The sequence below is a fragment of the Pyxicephalus adspersus genome, chromosome 6, assembly GCF_032062135.1.
Source record: "Pyxicephalus adspersus chromosome 6, UCB_Pads_2.0, whole genome shotgun sequence".
In the NCBI taxonomy this organism is placed as follows: domain Eukaryota; kingdom Metazoa; phylum Chordata; class Amphibia; order Anura; family Pyxicephalidae; genus Pyxicephalus; species Pyxicephalus adspersus.
In genome coordinates, this window is record NC_092863.1 from 13355949 (window position 1) to 13376494 (window position 20546).

Here is a 20546-nt window from a genome sequence, read left to right on the forward strand (position 1 = left end):
CTCCCCTTTCCTGGGAAAGTGAAACCAGCACACAAAATACATGTAAAATAACACACAGAATAACTAAAATATGACAATCATATGTGGTTATTGAGAAGCCACAAGGCACAATAGTACATGTGTATTTATTTCAAAACAGTTAAGAATTAAAGTGATTTAATAGGAGATTATTTGTGCTTATTGTATGTGTGCCCCCATAAAACACACCAACAAAACAAAAACAAAGTAAAGAAAGATGGTAATCAACATAATGTTGGGGAGACGGTCACTATTCCTAATTCTTCCAGTGATGGAAGTAGTGCTTTAGAATATAGAATATTTTGGGATATGTCCTATTTTAGGCTAAAGCCCTGTACAGAAATCCAATGGTTGTAAGATAATTGTCGCTGGAAATGATCCTTCATGTTTGTTTCCAGTGACAGATGAATGAAAGCTGTACACACAGGTCTGTGCTATTCTATGGAGAGGGGAGAGGGAAAGACAAGCAAGCGTCACCCCCTGTAGTCTCCTGCATTTGAGATGCACAGTGGTCGTTCATCAATTTGCTGTATCTCACTGTAGTTTCTCCTGGCTGCTACATGACTACTATGTGATGTGGTCACATAGCAGCTCTCCAGTAAAACCCCAGAGTGCAGTGGGACATACACCATCAAAATGAACTTATCCTCTTTGCTACCCTGACCTTAAGTATTCCATCTGCCCTAAATGCAGACTTATACTTATGCATACTGTGACATATCCACAGCCTCCCCCAGTGTTTGTCCATTCTACTATAAATCCTGAAGACTATCACATTACCACTTCACTATTTAAATCTAAGAATACCACCAAAAGTTGTTTTCAGTTCAACAGCCTTCAATGTCTTCATTCACAAGCACTCTATAAAAGCTTAGACATACTTTAGACTGTTAAGATCCAGGTACAACAACTTTATTACAGTTTTCATGTTATGCCAAAAATACATTCTAATTATTTGTCTTTGCCTACAGGTCGCAAGTTTCTGATTGCCAATGCCCAGATGGACAACTGTGCTATCATCTACTGTAATGATGGGTTCTGTGACATGTTTGGCTATTCCCGGGTGGAGGTCATGCAGAGGCCTTGTACTTGTGATTTCCTAACGGGCCCTGAAACTACGCACAGTAGCATTATGCAACTCACCCAAGCGCTACTAGGATCTGAAGAACGCAAGCTGGAGATCCTCTACTACAGAAAAGAGGGTAAGATGCATGTAGTTTATATTGATACAACAAAAGTTGTTAATCTTGTTTTTTTTTTTTCCTTTTTAATATGCGCTCCATGCAACTTAAGAGACCATGTCACCTCCAGGGCATAGAGGACAATATGTGATGTGTATTCTAACCTAAAACAGTTCAGCTCTGTAATCCCTCCACCATGTCTAAAATCTATATTACAAAGTTTCAGCTCCATCCAGAAATTGCTAAAGTTGGTTCACTCAACCCCTTTGCCCAATTGTGCCATGGCCCATAGGGTGTTTACAGAGTGTGTAAGGGTGCACAGCTAATTCCTCCAAAATGTCCCTTATTTCAAACTAAATTCTTCTGTCTCTCGTTTTTCCTATGTCCATCTTTTAAATCTGGTGTAATGATCTGTATGACTAAATCTACCTATAATAAAACTATTAATAATAATATAACTAATAATCTAGTGATAATATTCAGGCTTTTTTATCCTGTTTCCAGAAAATAAGACAGTGTCTTATATTATTTTTTGCTCCAAAAAATGCACTAGGGCCTATTTTCAGGGGTTCTCTTATTTTTTTCATGAACAACAATTAACATTTATACTTGAACAAAAAATCAACATTTGTTTAAATATAGTCATGTCATCACATTCTGGAACATCATCATAACTTTCTAAACCCTGAATTCCACCTTGAATTTCTTTTGACTCCCAATTTATCATGTTTAGCAAAAACAATTTACTTTGTTGAGTATCTCTTATCCATGTATTTATATAAATTGTTGCTTATTTTCGGGGTAGGGGTTATATTTTTCGAGCATTCTCAAAAATCTGGAAAAATCATGGTAGGGCTTATTTTCGTGGTAGGTCTTATTTTCAGGGAAACAGGGTAACACGATCAGGCCCAAATTATATTATGACAATTTCTAACAATATAGGTTGCAGTAGTATACATTTTGAATATAACCTTGCAAATTGCTTATTAAGCAATATAACCCCTTTATAGCTGTGGCAATCTGTGGTAGATGTCATGTTAAAGCAGCGAGCTAAGTGCAAAAATTGGCAGTTGATCTGGGGAGGTCACCAGTGGATGATTTTAGTTGTGTGGGTGCCAGATAAGTAAATGTTCTGATGGTAGTATGGCAAGGATAAACAAATGCCCTACAACAGCTTTCCTACTGCCTGATGGTCAGTGGGAACTGTTGTTTGGTGTCCTGGAGAAGAGCTCCAAGAGAAATTGGCATATTTTGGGGAAAAAAGTCAAATATTTGTCTCCTAAATGTGTATGCATTATTTATTTGCAGTATTCCTGCCCAGGGCCACACCTTCAATTAGCAACTAGAGGGCAGGTGCCATAGGCAGTGTGTGTGTGTGCCAGCCAGTGCTAAAAAGCATTGTAGGGTGTGACCGACCTTTCTAATTTGGCTAATCTCTCCATCTTAGCTGACCTCATTATTCTATCTGTGACACCACCCACTATCCTAGCTGTTCCCCCTATACCGTTGCTGACCATACTGGACACACCCACTTCAAATTAACCCTACTTTCTAATTTTTCATACAACATGCTGTGCTCCCCCCAACACACACATAAATAATACCCAGGCTCAGCTCTCTGAAAGTAGGGGCATCATACCTTGAAATACTATGATCAGGACTATCCTGAAAAACGGCCCTGGTGATGCTCCATATTACATGCTTTTATATATGATACTTTAATTTGCTTTATTTAGCCATGGTCTAAGTCATAAAGGGGTGTGGCAAGAGTGTGTCCATTTTCTTAATATTCACTGATTAAGAATTTGTGCCTCTTTCTCATTTAAAAGAATCTGAAACCTTATGCAAGGCGCATTATACATTTTGTATTCTGGTGTGTAACATGATTGGTTCTCTTGAAGTGTTAGCAATGAAAATCTCCAGTAACCATTTTTTGACCTCTGCAAATACAAGGACTTACACAATGAATCAGCAGGATACAAAAATGTGATCATATGGTGTGTATAGCACTCACAATGGTTGATATAACCAGTGACCTATATCATGTCCTGCTAATACAACCAAAGGTATTGCAAGTTGTATTATTCTCTTTAAGTACAATGTCTCTATCATTCACAGCAATGTCATTCTGCTATTTTGTCCCTGGAGGCCGCAAACATTGGCTAAATGCTTTTGCTGGTATTATCTTTTAAGAACATCAGAAAAAAGCATTTTAGCAATGGGAATGGCCTGTTAATGCAGCCCAGGGGAATCTTCTGTGTCTAGATATGGGTTATATATTAACGCAGAAGCAGGAAGCCCCACCGGAGCTCTGCTTACCATTTAGGGCAGTCAAAGGGAAAGTCGCATTAATTGTTACTGCTAAATTAGGAGCAAGTATAAAAGAAGGGGGAGCAAAACAGGAAACAAAGGACATTGCTTTTACATAAACGCTCTGAACTTAATTTTCCAGAAGGTAGCTGTTTTCTCTTGCCAGTCTTATTGTTTAAATAAAATACAATGATTATCCTGATACTATGCCTGTGTGTGATATTGTTAGATGCATTACTTATGTGCCTGCACCCTTTTTTCCTGTAGCTTCATGATAACATGTGATATTTTAAGGCTGTAGCATGTCATGCCAAAGTCGTATCTGCTTTTCACACAGCTCCTGGGAGGCAGAGATCCCAGAATGTAATAGAAGACAACTATGACAATAACTACTAGTAATGCAGTTTGTGCATCTCTGCAAAGTGTGAAGCTCCTGGCTAAAAATGGTGATGAACGGATTCATGAGTAATTCTACAAGCAAATATTTCTTACAGACATCACATAATCATCACATCATAAATTGTGTATTTTTTTTTTTTTTTTACATCGCTATGAAAAGCAAAGATATCCTTTTTAGATAAAGTAAAATTAATGTAATAATGCCTAAATTATAGTACAAACCCATCATGACAGCGGGCTGCCTTTGCACTTTTTGGCTTCACACGCTATTTTCTTTTGTAGCCATATCCTGTAAATTCATGGTAAAGTATAGGTGGGAATATCAGTTTTTTGGCTATTGCCAGCCTCTGACTTTTCATGTTAATTGCATAGCTCCTCAACATAGTTTAGTCACCCAAATTGTTCAAGGAGGGATAAAACAGGAAGGGGGCAAAAATTGTGTAGTCCCTTTCCTTTTGTCAAAACTGGACCACAATCTGCCCCAATGGTGCTCTCAAACTCACAATATGACCCCCGTGTTGTGGAGGTCTCTGGAATGGGAGCCTATTAAAATGTGGAAGTCCCCATGAATTTCAGTGGACGTAAAGAACATGATTAACACCAATGCAAGGATTGCTTTGGCCTTTGGATCATAGTGGTGTAACCATGTTTCATAAACAGGGACAGGTTTAAATGGTAAAAAATCAATTTGTGTCCCCTTCCCATCAGTATGCAATCATTTTGGCACCCGCTTGGCTAACAGCTCTTTATACCCAACTGCTTATGAATTATAAATCCATTGTGTTCCCTGGATATCTCTACTGCTCAAGCAACTGTTTTAGCTGAGATTCACCTATCTGTCAAAATCAGGTCATGAACACTATTACCAATTTCAAGAGCTGACACTGTTGAATACATTCCAGATCTTGCTGCTACTATGGTCTCACAGTCTACATGCAGAAAGTTAGCACACCACTTATTCACATTTAGGTATGAAGGGCACTTGTCATTAAGTGTTTACATCATTCACTCATGGATTTCCTTTATCTAAAACCATTCCACAAATGGTACTACTGCCCTTAAAATTAGCACAGATTTTGGAAAATAGCCTGAAAACTTTTTAGTACCCTTTTTTATTAGTTTTACATTTAAGAAAATCCTTCCAGTATTTAAAACAAAAAAAGAATATATAGGAAAAAACAGCAAAATTCCCTGTTGGCCTTTGATAAACAATTCCCATATAATAGATCTTGTACATAGCCATAATAGCACAGGTACTCAAAATTCTAAATAGCCTGTATCTTCTAGGCTTTTCTCCAGTGTATGAAATTACTTCTGAAGATCTGTTTTTCAGAACAAAATGCAATATACAGTTTTAAAGGTTTCCATGCCTAATGTACTATTTCCTCTATTATAACATTATGTGCTTTGCATTCATTAGGCCAATGGCAGTTGTGTATCAAAGGGGATAGCAGCAACAGCATTAGCAAAACTGAACCCAAGTGCCCTGTGGCTAAGCCATTGTTTCTGAAAGAAAAGTACAAGCTTTTATTTTTTTTTTAATTTTCCTCCTAAACATAAATGTACACATAATAGCTATATTCTCTGTTGCTGCCATTTTTTCTGTTCAGTGGTTCTAAGTAGTTATCTATTTGCTTGAACAAATTGTAAAGGAGGGTGTATTGAAGACTGGGCAGTAGCAGTGCTAAGAGGGCTTCAAGAGGATCCATCACTTTAAAGTTTCTTGTCAATCAGGTTAATGCAACTTATGAACAAGACATACGACGTGCCCTACTCTGTGCATTTTTGAATATGTCTTCTACATGATATATTTGTCCTTTAACAATAAATGAAATGATGTCAGATATGTGAGGACTTTAGATGCTGTGCAGTACGAAGATTACCTAAGAACGGTTACAATAAGTTGAAAGAAGTAGAATGTAGGTAATATTTGCTAAAAATGGGTAGTAAAGAGATAACTCTCAACTAAGACCTAAACCAACACTTTTCATGTTCACTGTGCTAAAAAAAAAAGATTCTCTTGGAAAACCTATATTAGAACGATGTTTACCCCCATCAAAGATAGCAAAAAAATATTTAATAATGATCTAATATTAGGCGGGGTATGTTAGATATGTAGACATACATTAAACTCAAATATGGAAGAATGGATTTTGCTCAAATATATCTATATGTGCTATATATATATGTGCTATATGTCATACGGACAGGATGAAACTACAGTACTAAGTATATACCTTATGTTCTCTTGTGTTTGTCAAAAGCATCTTTTGACATTTTATATTAAAAAAGCAAATGTAAGAATAGTTGTGGGTAAAATAATGCAGCATCTCCATACATTAGACTTTGTACAGCCTCATCTAATTTTTTAATGTGACCCAAGATCCACTAAGACCTATGATTACATGCTGCCTTTATCTTCAGAATACCAGAGGCTCTGTAAAACTTGAGCACTCATTTATGCAAACATTAACAAACTTCTGCAACTTATATTTGACCTGTCTCATTGATCTCCCAAGTAAGATTTATTAAGCTGTCTATATTGGGTAACTCAGGACATCTGAAGTCTCCACAGTGATAATAAACCAATAAACAAATGAGGGCCCATTCTCATTATAGTTTGGGACACAGAGAGGGTGATCATACAAGAGCTGCATATATAGTTTATATATAGTGCAAGTTGTATCCCTCGAATGGTGCCCTCACTCACTGATTCTAATGTAATGTATGTCTGCCAGCAACTACAATTTTGTACATTCAACAATATTTACATAAATAAAATACATGTATTTTCTCTTTGTATTAAATTCTGAACATCTATTGGACAACATTTTTTAATTGGTGTCACAAAAGTTATGTCTGCAGTGCTTGAGAGAGAGAAAAAATGAAATGAGAAATGAGAAAAGAAAAATAGCATTAGGCAGTTTTTAGTATTTTGTGGTAAGTTATTCACTAATTAACTTGTGTTGCACTAAGGCAGTACAGCCTGAATCTAGCACGATGCAGGACCTAGGATGTACTGAGTATCCCAGCAATCAAAACTGAGCTGTGCAGCGCAGCGCAGCAATTTTTGACTGATGAAAGAGAACGATCGGGGAGGTAAGAATGCTTGTTGTAGAAAGAACATTGCTGTCCCTTTCTGCAATAAAGACCTGCCTGGTCACAAAATTTTGGGGAACTGTATTTCTGCTTTAACTGCATGGTAAGAGTATTTGTGCAACCCCCTTCAGGCTTAGGATTTATACACATACTAGATATATGTAAATGATGAACAATCATGATCCTTTCAGGTGAAAATCTGTGCAATGTGAATCACTAAACGATTGACTGGGAACAACCGCTCATCCTATACCCTCGTCTCTAAAAGAATTGTATATATGTAATTCTGAGAAATGTAACATCTAGAAAAGGGTTTGCTTTATTTTGAATATGAATGGAATTATATGGAACTATGCAGTCCTGATTCTTATTTCCTTTCCTAGTTTTTAGACAATAACCTGTTTGTTTCCCTACCTAGCAGAATGCCATTAATCACATCTTGTGGCTTTAGATTGTTGCGTCCTAAATGCATTATTTTGCACTTGCTTGGGTGGAACTTCAATTTACGTTTCTTATAAATTGCTTTAATTTCCACTAATGTTTCCCTATCATGCTTGGATATTGCGGAAGTAAAATGTAATGGGTCATCTATAAAGCAATCCATTCTGATCTCCGAGATATTCTCTAGAAGGAATGAATATTTCCATTTCTCAGTGTTCTATCTGTGCACAGCAAGATGATTTATTATTAGTTTCTTTTCTCCCATTTTCATTTTAGGCTAATTTACACAAGAGTGTTTTTTCTCAGGATGTAGGAAGAAAAGAATATTGGGTTTCTTTTTGGTCCATTTGTATGCATAAGGAAATCCATAAATCCATAGAAAAACTTTGAAAGCCCACATGAGCCCTAGCCTGAAGTTAACGTCAATCTTTTGATATACTATGGAACTTAAGTATTTACATATTCTTAACAAGCAGTAACAAACTTTAAAACAAGACCTGCAAGTTTTTTTCTGCCTAAAAAGTCTATCAGGATCTTTTAAAAATAAGAATTTAATACCCTAGGTGATATATTTCAAGCTAATAATTTTTCTAAACATCTACTTGCCAGGGAAGCCATGGTTGCAGTTGTAAATAGCAGAACCACTGTTTGGGTGCCTCTAACTAAAACATTATCCTTTGACAGTGACCACAGATTGAACAGAAAGAATATTGTCCATAGTAAATTTGCTTATGTAAAATGTATAATTAAACAAAAAAAAGGGTTGATATTTTGCTAAAACATGGAAAAGAGACGTCTTCATTAATGTTAGCCCTATTTTCCTACTTTTCAGTGTTTGCTAGGAAAGGATAGCAAATTTTGCCAGTGAAAGGCAGGTAAGTAAGTGCATATGTAGTGATCTGCAATAAATTAAACCTGGCAGGTATACTCACCACACTGCCCAATCAGTGGGGGTGGGGGGTGGGGTCTCTAAATATCCTTTTTCACCACCAAGCAGCACAGATTGTTAACATTACCAATATTTCTGATCCCTGACCTCAAAGGATGAGCTTAGGGGACCTTATCCTACTCTCTCTCTCTGAGATTAGCTGAAGCATAGGCATTATCTGTGTTCGGCTCACACCTCAGTAAAGCCACTCTGGGGTAACCCTGAATTTAGCTCAGATGTAACCTGGGTGATTTTAGATTGGTTGAATAGATATCTCCCAAGAATAGTAGAAGTAACAAAAATTAGAAAACTTGAAACTTTTGATTTATAATGAAAAGTATATAGGTCTCTCCCCTGCTTGGGTCTTTTGCTATTATCAGACCCTTTTATTCATTACCAGTTTTTATTTTACATGTGGATGGCGGCACAGTATCACACCATACGCTTTGTGTGGTCAAACAATCAATAGACTCTTGTGAGTTTTATAAATAATGGAGATAATTTAACTCTCACATCTGTGTTTTTTGCAGTGTGTTTTCCAAATGTCAATCATTCTGCAATGGAGTATTTTACCTTTAATTTAGGCAAGAAATATAATTGGTTGCTAATATTTGTTCATTAGACCTAATGTGTTGCATGAACTCCAGAATATCTGTATTTCTCTCCGTTCCTCACCACAGGGCCTGTGTACATTAGCAAACCATTAGCATATGATAATTGCCTTATCGCCTTATTGCCTTATGAGAATTTTTACTTCTATTCCCTGTCTCACAATCTGTCAAATAACAAATGTATGCATAGGCCTCCTTCTTTTATATCTCTTTGTATACTCATCTTTGCTGAGGCTAAGAAAAAAGCTTGCTTAGCTGGCAAACTCTTAAAGTGAAAATGCAAAAACCTTTCTTTTATCTTTATAATTTAACAACCTTTAGCTCTGTTCTAAAGCCTTTCCGCCACCAAAACTTTCTATACCTGAAAAGGAAGATGTTGAATCTCTATTTTTTGTTTGTAGGGAAGAAAAGTGTTTCCTTTTTTACTGTACCTCTGCTTCTTTTGTGAACTAGTAATTGCCACACCAGGACAGCCTCAGGGGTAAAGACAGTGAGGAATCAGACTAAGACCACAAGCTGAACAAAGCATCTTAATACAGCTTACAGAAGCTGAGGTTGGGTTTTTAGGTTTGCAGTTTTCAGGTATTCAGACTGCAATTTCTGTTTTTGGAATTAGCCCTCCTATTGTGTTAAATAGATTCTGTGCAATATGGGAAAAAAACAAATTTGTGCAAGTCACGTCCTCAAAATGTGTGGACAAAATTACTTTGGTATGAAGCCTTTGAATACAGTTTTATGTCATCAGCCAGGCATAAGATTTAACAATCACTGCCCTAAACCTATATAAATAGATTAAAACTAATCATGAATTAAACAGATGAATACATTAAAATGGATGAATAAATAAAGGTGATGTAAATTATACAAATATGACAGTTGAACTATTTTTAGACTGAATGAAAAGGTGCATAATATTCAGATCCTTAAGCTGTGCTGATGTGTTTGCACAGAACCAAGGATTGGGTCCAGAAAATGACAATGCAGATGCTACTTAAAATTTGTACATTTATTTTATAATTGTATTGTTAATTAAAGATCATTTAAAAAAACTGTGTGTGGGGAGAAGGTTAAAAAGCCAAAGCTGTAATAAAGTGGTAGGGGAGGGTTAATAGCAAAAACCAAAAGCTGTCATCAAAGCAGTTATCATGTAAGTCTCTACTTCTGTAAAGTGGCTTCCAACATGTTCCTCTGCAATGAAGTGTGAAATCTATTGGCAATCACAAGATTAGCAATCGAGATAGCTAGTGACTTTGGTGTTCTTCTTCTGGTTCCTCCCCCTGCTTTTTATTGATTGCTGTTATTTTCTTTATTGTTGGTTTGGGTCATGGTAGATTTTCTGTTCAGTCTAATTTTAGAGCATGCACACATACACTGGTATGTACACATACATTGGTGATTAATAGAGATTGAGTAAAATATATTATCAGTTTGCTTTGCAATAGATTTGAGAAATGATACTAAAAAATTGACCAGGCATTGACATGATTTGGCAATATGACTGATTTTTTAATTACCGGTAACTGTTGAAATTTTTATACGTTGTAACTTAAGAATGTAACGTTGTTATACATGTAACTTAAGAATGCAACAGATTCCTCATTTGGATCTTTGTCAGAGAAAATCGAAACTGTTAAAAAAACACCTGTTTGCTTCCACGTACTCATCCAAAGTTTCAAAACCACCTTAGAGCATCAACAGAGTACTCAAACTCATAGACCTGTAAATTGACCGTTGCCATTTTCTCTTCTTCCATAGCTTGAGAACAGATAATGACAGTAAGATCTCCATTTCTCCCAGGCCTGGGCACAGATCCTGGCTTCAGCTCCCTTCTCACAGCTTTTATGAATGAGTGATTGACAGGGGATAGTGCAGAAAGTCACTTCTGCCTTGTTAATTCAGACTCAAGTGTCAAGCAGGAAGGTAGATTATCTCAAAAACAGGAACAAGTAGGAATAAATTTAAAGTGAGAACAGACATCTTTTTTTTGAGAGAGTTCACATACATTTTACCTCTATTGTTTACCATTCAAGCTTTGGCTTCTGTTGCAGTTGGGTTGCGTTTCCTTTCCACCAATGATACAATTACACAATAAATGTATTACAGCGCTGTGTAATATTTTTGTGCTATATAAATACTGTTTATTATTATTATTAATAATAATAATAATAATAATAATAGCAATTTTATTATCATTTGTATGATTTTTTTATTATTATTAATATTAATAATATTATTAATAATAATAAATGTACTTATTTTATTAGAGTTGGGGGAACTCTCTAATAAAAACTTAGAATTTGCTTAGGGGGCACATCACTTTCTCACTTTCCTGGCTGGAAACATATTAATCTTAGAGATAATCTTAGAGACTGCTCATTATTATACTTTACTGTTCCTGCAGCAGTACATACCAATAGCTTAAATTGCACCTCAGCTTTGTCATGTAAGGCCAAAGCAACTGATTTACCTAAATTCCCACTAGTAAACTAATTGTTGACATGAATATCCCATTATCTTCATACAGGAAGGCTACAAAAATTTAAACAAAATTTAGATTTTCAAAAATGATAATGGGATATTTTCATACAGCCATTTTAGATACAAGTAGCTCCTAATATGACTAACATTTAGGCTCTGATTTATTAAAGTTCTCCAAGGCTGGAGGGAATACACTTTCATCAGTGAAGCTGGGTTTTTACAGAAAACCTGGAATGGATTTCCTAAAAGTCATTAGCTATTTGTTAGCAAATGTTTTCAATTCTGAACCAGATCCATTCCAGGTTTGCTGGATCACCCAGCTTCACTGGGGAAAGTGTATTCTCTCCAGCCTTGGGGAACTTCAATAAATCAGGGCCTTAGTGTTTATCAATGTCAATGTCTGTAATTTACTATAAAATGCATGCCATTTACCTAACAAGTAGATCTATAAATTAGGGGACAAAAATGTGTAAAGTTTCTAAACCTCCATTTGAAGGTCTGCATAGTCTGCAGTCTATAGTCTAGGAACATGAGACAAGAGGCTGCAGTCCTAATATGTAGCACTGCAAACAACGTGGTAAATCTGGCTTTATAAAGATATAGTTCAAATTAAAGGAAATCTGACTTGATATCCTGACTTCTAGAGTTTTTTTTTGTTTGTTTTGAATTACCTGTTATTTGTTTCATTAATATAGGGCTGTTTATTATAGAACAGAAACAATCTCGCAGGCAATAATTGATACATTCTGTACGTGATTCACTACAGCAGATTCATAAGAAAAAGCCTCATTATAATTGATCTCATTTACAACTTCCCTTTAACTGACTTTACAGGATACAAAAAGCAATGGATGCATTTATTTCCCATACTTAATGAGGCTGAGGCTCTGTGATCTATAGAAAAAATCGAATCGCTAGGGGAATCCGTGATACAGAATTCAGAAATAACAGAAGACAATAGACTCTGTAAAGGAGTTATTATGCCAGTCAGCAGATGCCCAAAGTGTTTTAGGTTAAGTGTTATATAGGGCATGCAAAATATATTATTTTAACTCTTTAACCATCTTGGGCATATTCCTTTTTTATCATGTTATCTTCCTTCTTTTTAATTATATAGCTGACTAAAAGCATCTGTTCATAAAATTGTTTCATGTAAATGAACACAGAAAAAGGTATTTAAAGTGCGTCTCTGGGCAGCATGTAAGTTAGAGATTGCTAATGATATCTGAGGAAAACTGCAAATGTGTTAAAGTTGGATAATCAATTTAATTAGAAATTTATGTCTGCTTTCTGTCTGATTGATCATACTTTTTTTACTGTGCTTAGTGGCAAAAATGTAACCTCTTTTTAAATCGTATGGTGTGAAATTTGCCTCCTATGCTTTATGTTCACAGGTAAGAAAATAGTTAGCTCGGATAAAAAAAAGCAGAAAGGCACAACCAGGGCAATTTAGCTGGCTAACCAGACAAAAAAATCAGTTTAAACTCAAATTCAAGGTATGGGCTCTGGCCTGTTGGTTTCAGACTCCTGCACCCTACTGTTGGTTACTGAGATCAGAAGTTATTATAAAGGAACAATAGTGGAATGCACAAATCGGGAGGGACAGACAGGATGTACAGTCTTGGTAATAAAGCTGCTATTTAAATAAGTAGTGCTTGGTTTTAAAAAGTTCAAGGTTAAAGACCAATTCAGCCTCCCAATCCCCAAAAAAGAAAGCCATTTTTTTTACCATCCCTGAGTCTCCTTGCATCCTTCTCCCTCCATTTCATCATGATGGTATTTTATTACATACTCTATTCTTCAACCAGTGGCATTTTATGTGTTTCTCCCTGTAATAAAGACTACCGGTATTAGGAGGGTCTAGTAGGAAGCTTCCTAAAACATCAAAGCACCCTACCAACCACCCCATGTAATGGTCATCATGTGATGCTGATGATTTAAAGGACTGAAAGCAAATAAATATGTAGGGTAGGTCAAGGTTAGTAAAATTGGGGAGAAAAGAGTTAGATACATCCATTGTTAGTCCATCAGCCAAAAAATAAGGCAAGTATCTATCTGACCTGTGAGAGAAGAAAGCCTGTTTTTAGGGTCTACTACTAGGAACACTATAACCCCTCCTGTATTTTGTTAGCACACAGAAATTACAGTGGTATTATTCTCATGTTGAGATCAATGTAACCTTTTAATATAGTTATGATTCTAATAGTTATGATCTACAAAAAGCCTTTTGTAATTTAAAAGAAGTTTCTTACATGCTGACGTTCCTACCTCACACACATGAGAATGAGAAAGAAGTTTCACAGCAAACCATTATCTGGAATTTGCCAAAACTTCAATGAAAAGTCTATTAGGACTGGCGGTCATATCAAACAAAGATTACAGTTGCATTAAAGTGCTTGCTTGCTTGCTGTCCTCTGCCAACTGAACAAGAGATGAAAATATTAGTCGCCATTGTAACCCTTCCCCATGGCTGTGCCATTGACACCCAAAACACAAGAAGCTGTAGTAATACCAACCTGACTAAAGTCCTAATCCTTCCATACTCTCCTCACAACTAAATTAAAAATATATTGACTGAAATTTGGATTTGGGTGAAAGTTGTAACCAGATGGTAATCAGATGCAGCACTTCTGCAGAGCATGAGCTGCTTAAACATTAAGTCACTCATTTATTTTTAATGACTTCAAGTAATATAGATACAAAGATCTAATATGTTACTCAGCACAGTAAATGCATGCAAGCCCAGGAAGGCTAGAAGACATAGATATGAGAGAAACATTGTGAATTAGACTAAAAATGTGTCACACGGTTGTTTGTCACAGGTGGAAAATGAGAGAGAACTGTAAACTTTAAACCGTTATTATGGGTTTCTGTACCAGCCTCTGTTTTCTAATTGCAATCTGAAGGGTCAAACTGAGAGATAAGAAAACAAAGGATGCATTTTATCAGACAGCAAGGCTGTGATGGAAAGGTGTTGTGACAAGGAGTTCATTTCAGTAGCAGAAACTGCAGACACAGCAGCTAGAAAGTATACAGTCACATCAGAGAGATAGGTGACTTAGAGAAGGGGGCACTGAGAAATAACAGGGAATGATAGAAAGGTTGTGGGAAGAATGAGTGAAACAGACAGCTACATATGAATAAAGCAGAATACAGAACACATGACACACAATGTCATCACTCAGGTCACCCAGTGGAATTAGGCAACTGTTCAAGATGTACTTCAAGTGATACATGTATACTTAATATGCTTAAAAAACTAAAATGCATGTTAGCTTACTAAGCTGTTTAATGCAACATAATATTTTTTATATTTATTGCTGTTAGAAAGTAGGTTTAGCTTGAGCTTTAGCAGCCAAACAGATAATAATTTTCTCACTAACCTAATGACAAACTGAAATCCAGTTGAATGAAAATTCAGTGCTAACCAATATACCTTGCAAAGAGATACTAAATAACTAAAAGTATATTTAAATATACTAAATGACAGAAGTGTGGGTTTTCAGCCGAACATTCCCAGCCAAGAAATGGGCTGTTTATTGTTACATATGGTATATTGTTCAGTAAGAACTGGTATCTTGGTTTAGTATTATTACTTGATAAAGGAGACTGCTGTGCCCCCAAAACATAGAGTTGGTTTGTATGGAACCACAGAACATGAATTTCAACCATGAATGTTGACATATTGGGAGTCGTATAGTGTCATTGTTTTGAACCAAATTCTTGTTTGTTATGTGCAGAGTGAGTCCAGGATAGCATATAGAATGTTTGAGCTCTGAATTTCTGACATAGGCCCTGATTCATCAATGAAATCCGCGTCCGATTCTGCTTGATGAATTAGGGCCATAGTCTCCAGTCTCCAGGTATTTCTTTACATGGGGAAAAATGAATACTTTCAGTAGGATATTTAAAAAGATCAAAAGGCAGCAAATCAATTCTATGTTAGGTTCACTTAAAAGTTTAAAGCTAGTTGAAAGTATTGTGTTTCTCTATTGAATTCTCACTACTAGAAAACAAGAATAAGACTGTATAGTTCAGCGCAATGGAAGTGATGGCTACTTCGTGGCTTGTAGGATGAAACAAAAACTTCAGTGAATTCCAACCCTTTAACAAATACAAGCATCCAACAGGTGATTTAACCAACTTATACAGAAAACTGAATTATTTACTTTCAGTAAAGTTGACCTTAAAATAAAAGTTGCAAGATTTTGTAAGAAATAAAACATAATTAGTTTCTTTCTGAGTTTAGGAAACTGACGACAGTATCTGCATTGGATTTATTTAACATTAAAGGTTGGGGATATTTCTATAACCTCAAGAACTCCAGGAACTGGTAATCCAATCATGTCCTAGAGGTTTACAGACTAAGATCCTGATTTTTTTAAAGCTCCCCAAGGCTGGAGAAGATAAACTTTTATCAGTGAAGCTGGGTGATTCGGCAAACCTGGAATGGATTTCCTAAAAGTCATTTGTTGTTTGTTAGCAAATGTTTTCAATCCTGGACCACATCTGTTCCAGGTTTGCTAGATCACCCAGCTTCACTGATGAAAGTGGATTTTCTCCAGCCTTGGAGAACTTTAATAAATCAGGGTCATAATGTTTTATGTTAGAAGTGTATGATGTTGAATACAAAGAAACTGTGGAGTCACATATCTGTCCTTTCTCCTGATCACATTCAACTTTTAACATTCCTGCTTCCCTTTATAAAATCAGTCATCACTTCTGTCTGCTAGTTACTAAACTGGGTAGATAAGAGTAAGGGTATGAGTGTGAAATGTGTTTTCCCTGAGCTCTGCATTACTGTCAGCAACTAGTGTTGTGATGTGAACGACAGGGCTGTGCCCAGCAACCTCGCGTTGTGGTTCGTGGTTGCTATTTCAGTAACATCTGTTATGTCACACACACTAGATAATTCCATGTTCATAACGATTACTGTAACATGGTAACATGCAGACAGATGGGAATTAAACGTGACACAGAAAATAGTGAGATGTTGGTGGATTTTCCTCCTTGGATTCACAGGGGGGTGGTGTCTCTCTCCCGTCTCTCCCAGATACTCTGAGTAAATGATACAACTTTCTTGAAACTGACCATTTTTTACATGAGTTGATTTGCTGGACAGGAAGCAATGTGTAATATTTCTTTTGGTTTAAATGTTTCAAGGTTCCTCCCTCTGCACAGCCAGGGACCTAAACAAAAGTAATTTTGATCACTTTTGCTATTGAGCAGTTCATTAGTTATAAGTGATAAAAAAGTGTGGTTTAACAGACTGAAGCTAAGCTTCTAAGCCTTCATGATGTAGACATTGTACCAGTCAGTAGTGTTGGTCAAATAGCTAAATGTTCGATTCGGCAGCTTTTTTCGGGACTGTGTAAAACTGCAAGAGCATTAGGGAGCGGAGTAGACAGCTCCGCTCCCCTGATTGCTCTTGCAGCCCTAGCATAACTGTAGTATGTGTTCTTGGATAGAGATTCTCTATCCAAGAACACAGTGTTCCTGAATAGAGAATCTCTATCAAGGAACACAGTGTTCTTGGATGGAGAATCTCTATCCAAGAACACATATGAAACAGCAGTTCATCTGCAGTCACAGCTAATTGGAAGCACTCGCGTGCCTCCAATCAGCTGTGACCACATAGTTCCCACGGTCACCGGGCTGTACTTATCAGCCCGGTGACCGTGGGAAATAAACTGCAAATGAACTCTCAATGGAGAAACTCTATTTAGAGTTCATCTGCAGTTCCACTGTGATCCCTGGGCACTAGAGGTTTATTTACCTCTAGTGCCCCGGGATCACAGTGGATTCTCAGGGCTGCATTCATTCTTGCAGCCCTGGGAATCCTCCTGTTTGCAATCCCCAGACACTAGAGGGTAAATAACAGTGGATTCCCACGGCTGCATTCATTCTTGCAGCCCTGGGAATCCTCCTGTTTGCGATCCCAGGCACTAGAGGTTAATTAACTTCTAGTGCCCGGGGATCGCAGTGGAACTGCAGATGAACTCTCAATGCAGTTTCCCTTATTGAGCGATCATCTGCAGTTCAGTTCCCAGTCGAATATAGGGACAACCCCAAATCGAACACCGACATTTACAGTCAGAGTCACTCATATGCTATATGTTTACAAAGTTCAAATAGATTGCAACTATTTATACAATTAATAGTGACCATGAACTTCTTCCAATGTCAGTAGATAACTTGAGCTATTATGCTGGTAAAGATGTGCTCACCCAGCATAAAATGCAATATCAATCTAGAAATAAATATGCCAAGCTAATCAACTGATTGGTAATGTACACTGCTTGATTGTATAAATACGTAGGAGGCATAGAGTATCTTCTAACTATGCCCACAGAGGGTACAGAGTCTGTTAGAAAAGAGACACTGGGGAGCAGAGAAAGCACCTCTGGAGCTCAGAACAAGCTTCCTATGGCTAGTAGATATCTCCAGGATGTAGAAAGCTGCAGAAATTAGCAGTGGCTAGTCTAGCTTGAATACATTCAAGGACCTTTTTACAAATGGTTCAGCTGACTTACTTTTATGATCATCTACAGCCTGACTTTAAAGCATTTCTCTCCTGCTGTTAGGAAATATTTGCTTTTATGTATGGAGAGAAGGAGATAAGCTACTAATTGCTCAGTACACAATGCAGGTCAATCCGCCTAACAGATGAAACCAGCATTTTTGTTTCCAGACACATACAGATCTTTCTTTGAATATGATCTGACCTACCCATGTATATTGGTTGTTGCAAGCACTTATGTATTGTGTAATAGCAGGCAAATACAAGTCTCCTATGTAAAAAGAAATTGTGTTCTTTTTACATAGAGGACTTGGGATGACAGCATGTAGAATACCTTTATGAAGGAAGTAGATACAAGCAGTGTATAAGCAGCGTGATCTTCTCCTTGCCAGTGAAGCCAAATTTGTCCAGTTCTATGTGGTTGTGCTTAACAAAGCACCATGGGTACCATATTGCATACTATATATATGTTATATTGCATATCATGGTACACATGATATGCAATATAACATACAAATACAAATAATGTGCCCTTGGGCAGAAACCCTTATTTTTGTTCTTAAAGTAGCTGTCACATCTCTTTATTTCCCGACAGACTTTTACTTGTTCCCTCATCTCTCTATTTTTCTCTCCCCCCTGTGTAAACACTTGTGAATGACCTTTTAGACTGCTCTCCATGTCCAACATCATCTCCTATCTTCCTCTTGTCTGTTATATAACACTGGTACAGATTCAGATACTGTGAATCCCAAGGATTAAATCTGCAGGGAGCTGTCATGCAGGATGGGGGAGGAACCGGGTGGAGTACATGAATGGATTTCATTACACAGTAATTTATACCAGAAAGACCTTTTTCCACTTTTTTGTGCTGCTAAAAGAGTCACCTGCTGTCTGTCATTGCAGATTTCCCGTGTCTGTACAACGCTCCCTGCTTGAACTTATTAATATGCACAGCAGAAATTAGGCAACTAGTGCTGTGAATCAGAATTTTTAAAACTCATTTAAATTTCCCTCAAGTACTGTCCGTATGTTACTTACAATTGCTAACGAGTGTTTTCTCTGCCTGTGGTATGGACAAAAGAGCATAACCTATGCTGTAGAAGGAATACAAAGGCTAATGTCTCATTCACTCTTCGTTCTTCATGTTGCTAATACCTTCGTTGATATTATTGTGGACTGATGCACATTTCACTGGTTAAGCAGAAAAACATTCAAAAGTGTGTGCTAAAACACATGCACAGATACAAATCCTCATTGCCCACAATTGTCAGAATCAAGAATGTGCAACTAGTAGTGCAGATGTGCAGAATGGAACAACATAAAAAGCAACCAATTTCACTATCAAAACCAAGTTAAGTGATTTATGGTTGTCTCAGATTATGGACTTTCTATACTTTTAAGGGTGAACATTCTTCGTTTGGACAGTGTAGCTTACTTTTTTAAGTTATTTAAAAATGTTTTATTCCATCTAAATAAGAACATTTTAAATACACCTGTCCAATGCAGGAAAGAATAAAGAGCAGCCTGTAATGTGAACTCAAGTTCAATAAGGAGACGTGATATCCTCTATTAGGACATCTGTACTTATGAGAGATTTGTATAAAAGGGTGCTTAATAGTTAGGAATTGCAAAAACAACAAAATATTTCAATCCTCACAATTCCTATTAAAAAAAAAACATAAAAATCTATTTAATTCAGCATTTACAACGGAATTAAAGTTCCACTTTACAAATTTGGCCTCAGGCAGAGCTTTATTGCAGAAAAAGACAGGCAACGTCCCTTCTCCAAAAGGCCTTCTTACCTGTCTGATAACTGCCCATCTGTCAAAATTTAGCATACCTGGCACATCCCAGCCAGGACTGAATGAACTCACATGCATGCCAGTCATGCCCAATAATAGGAATGCAGAAGAGAAGAACATGGCAGCACCTGCAACCTGCACCTGCCTTGGGTTTAGTTACACCTTAACATATATAGTAATGTCCTAAAACTGGACTCCAGCCTAACCATCCATCTTCAACAATTGTACAGGCTCCTCTCCTGTACTTTAAATTGCTTATTCTTTCAGTGCACACAGTGAATTTTTCACAATGTGCATTAGAAACTGCAGATTAAGTCTACTTTTCTTCTGGTGGGAGGACATCCAACATCATTTAGCCCTTTTAGCCATTTTCTTCTCAGCTTTACTGCCCCAGGTTTAAGCCTTTTTATTTTATGACCAAACCTGTAGAGCTCCTTGATAAGGATGTGGAGTTGACAAAATGGGCCTAATTTATTAAAGTTCTTCAAGAGCTTGTGAGAACCTAGGTGATCCAGCAAACCCGGAATGCACTTCCTAAAAATAATTTACTATTAGTTGGCAAATGTTAGGATCCATTCCAGGCTTGCTGAATCTTCAATAATAAACATATTTTAGATGCAGGTTTAAAATGAAGTCCCTTGGCTAGCTGGCAGTTATGGGTGCATAGCATTTTTTTGCATGTTTACACACATTTCTACATGAATTATTTAAAGCTGCTGTTCTGATTAATATAAGCAAATGTCTCTGGTATGTTACTGT

General features: G+C 36.8%; 1 protein-coding gene across 7 annotated transcripts in view; it reads left to right on the forward strand.

Annotated features, from left to right (window-relative positions):
- KCNH6 (potassium voltage-gated channel subfamily H member 6) overlaps window positions 1–20546 on the forward strand; it is a 109216-nt gene that overhangs the window by 38011 nt on the left and 50659 nt on the right. For all 7 annotated transcript variants that reach the window (XM_072414619.1, XM_072414621.1, XM_072414622.1 and 4 more), the window contains exon 2: window positions 990–1220. In XM_072414619.1, the coding sequence (XP_072270720.1) occupies window positions 990–1220 (231 nt within the window). The remainder of the gene's footprint in view (window positions 1–989; window positions 1221–20546) is intronic.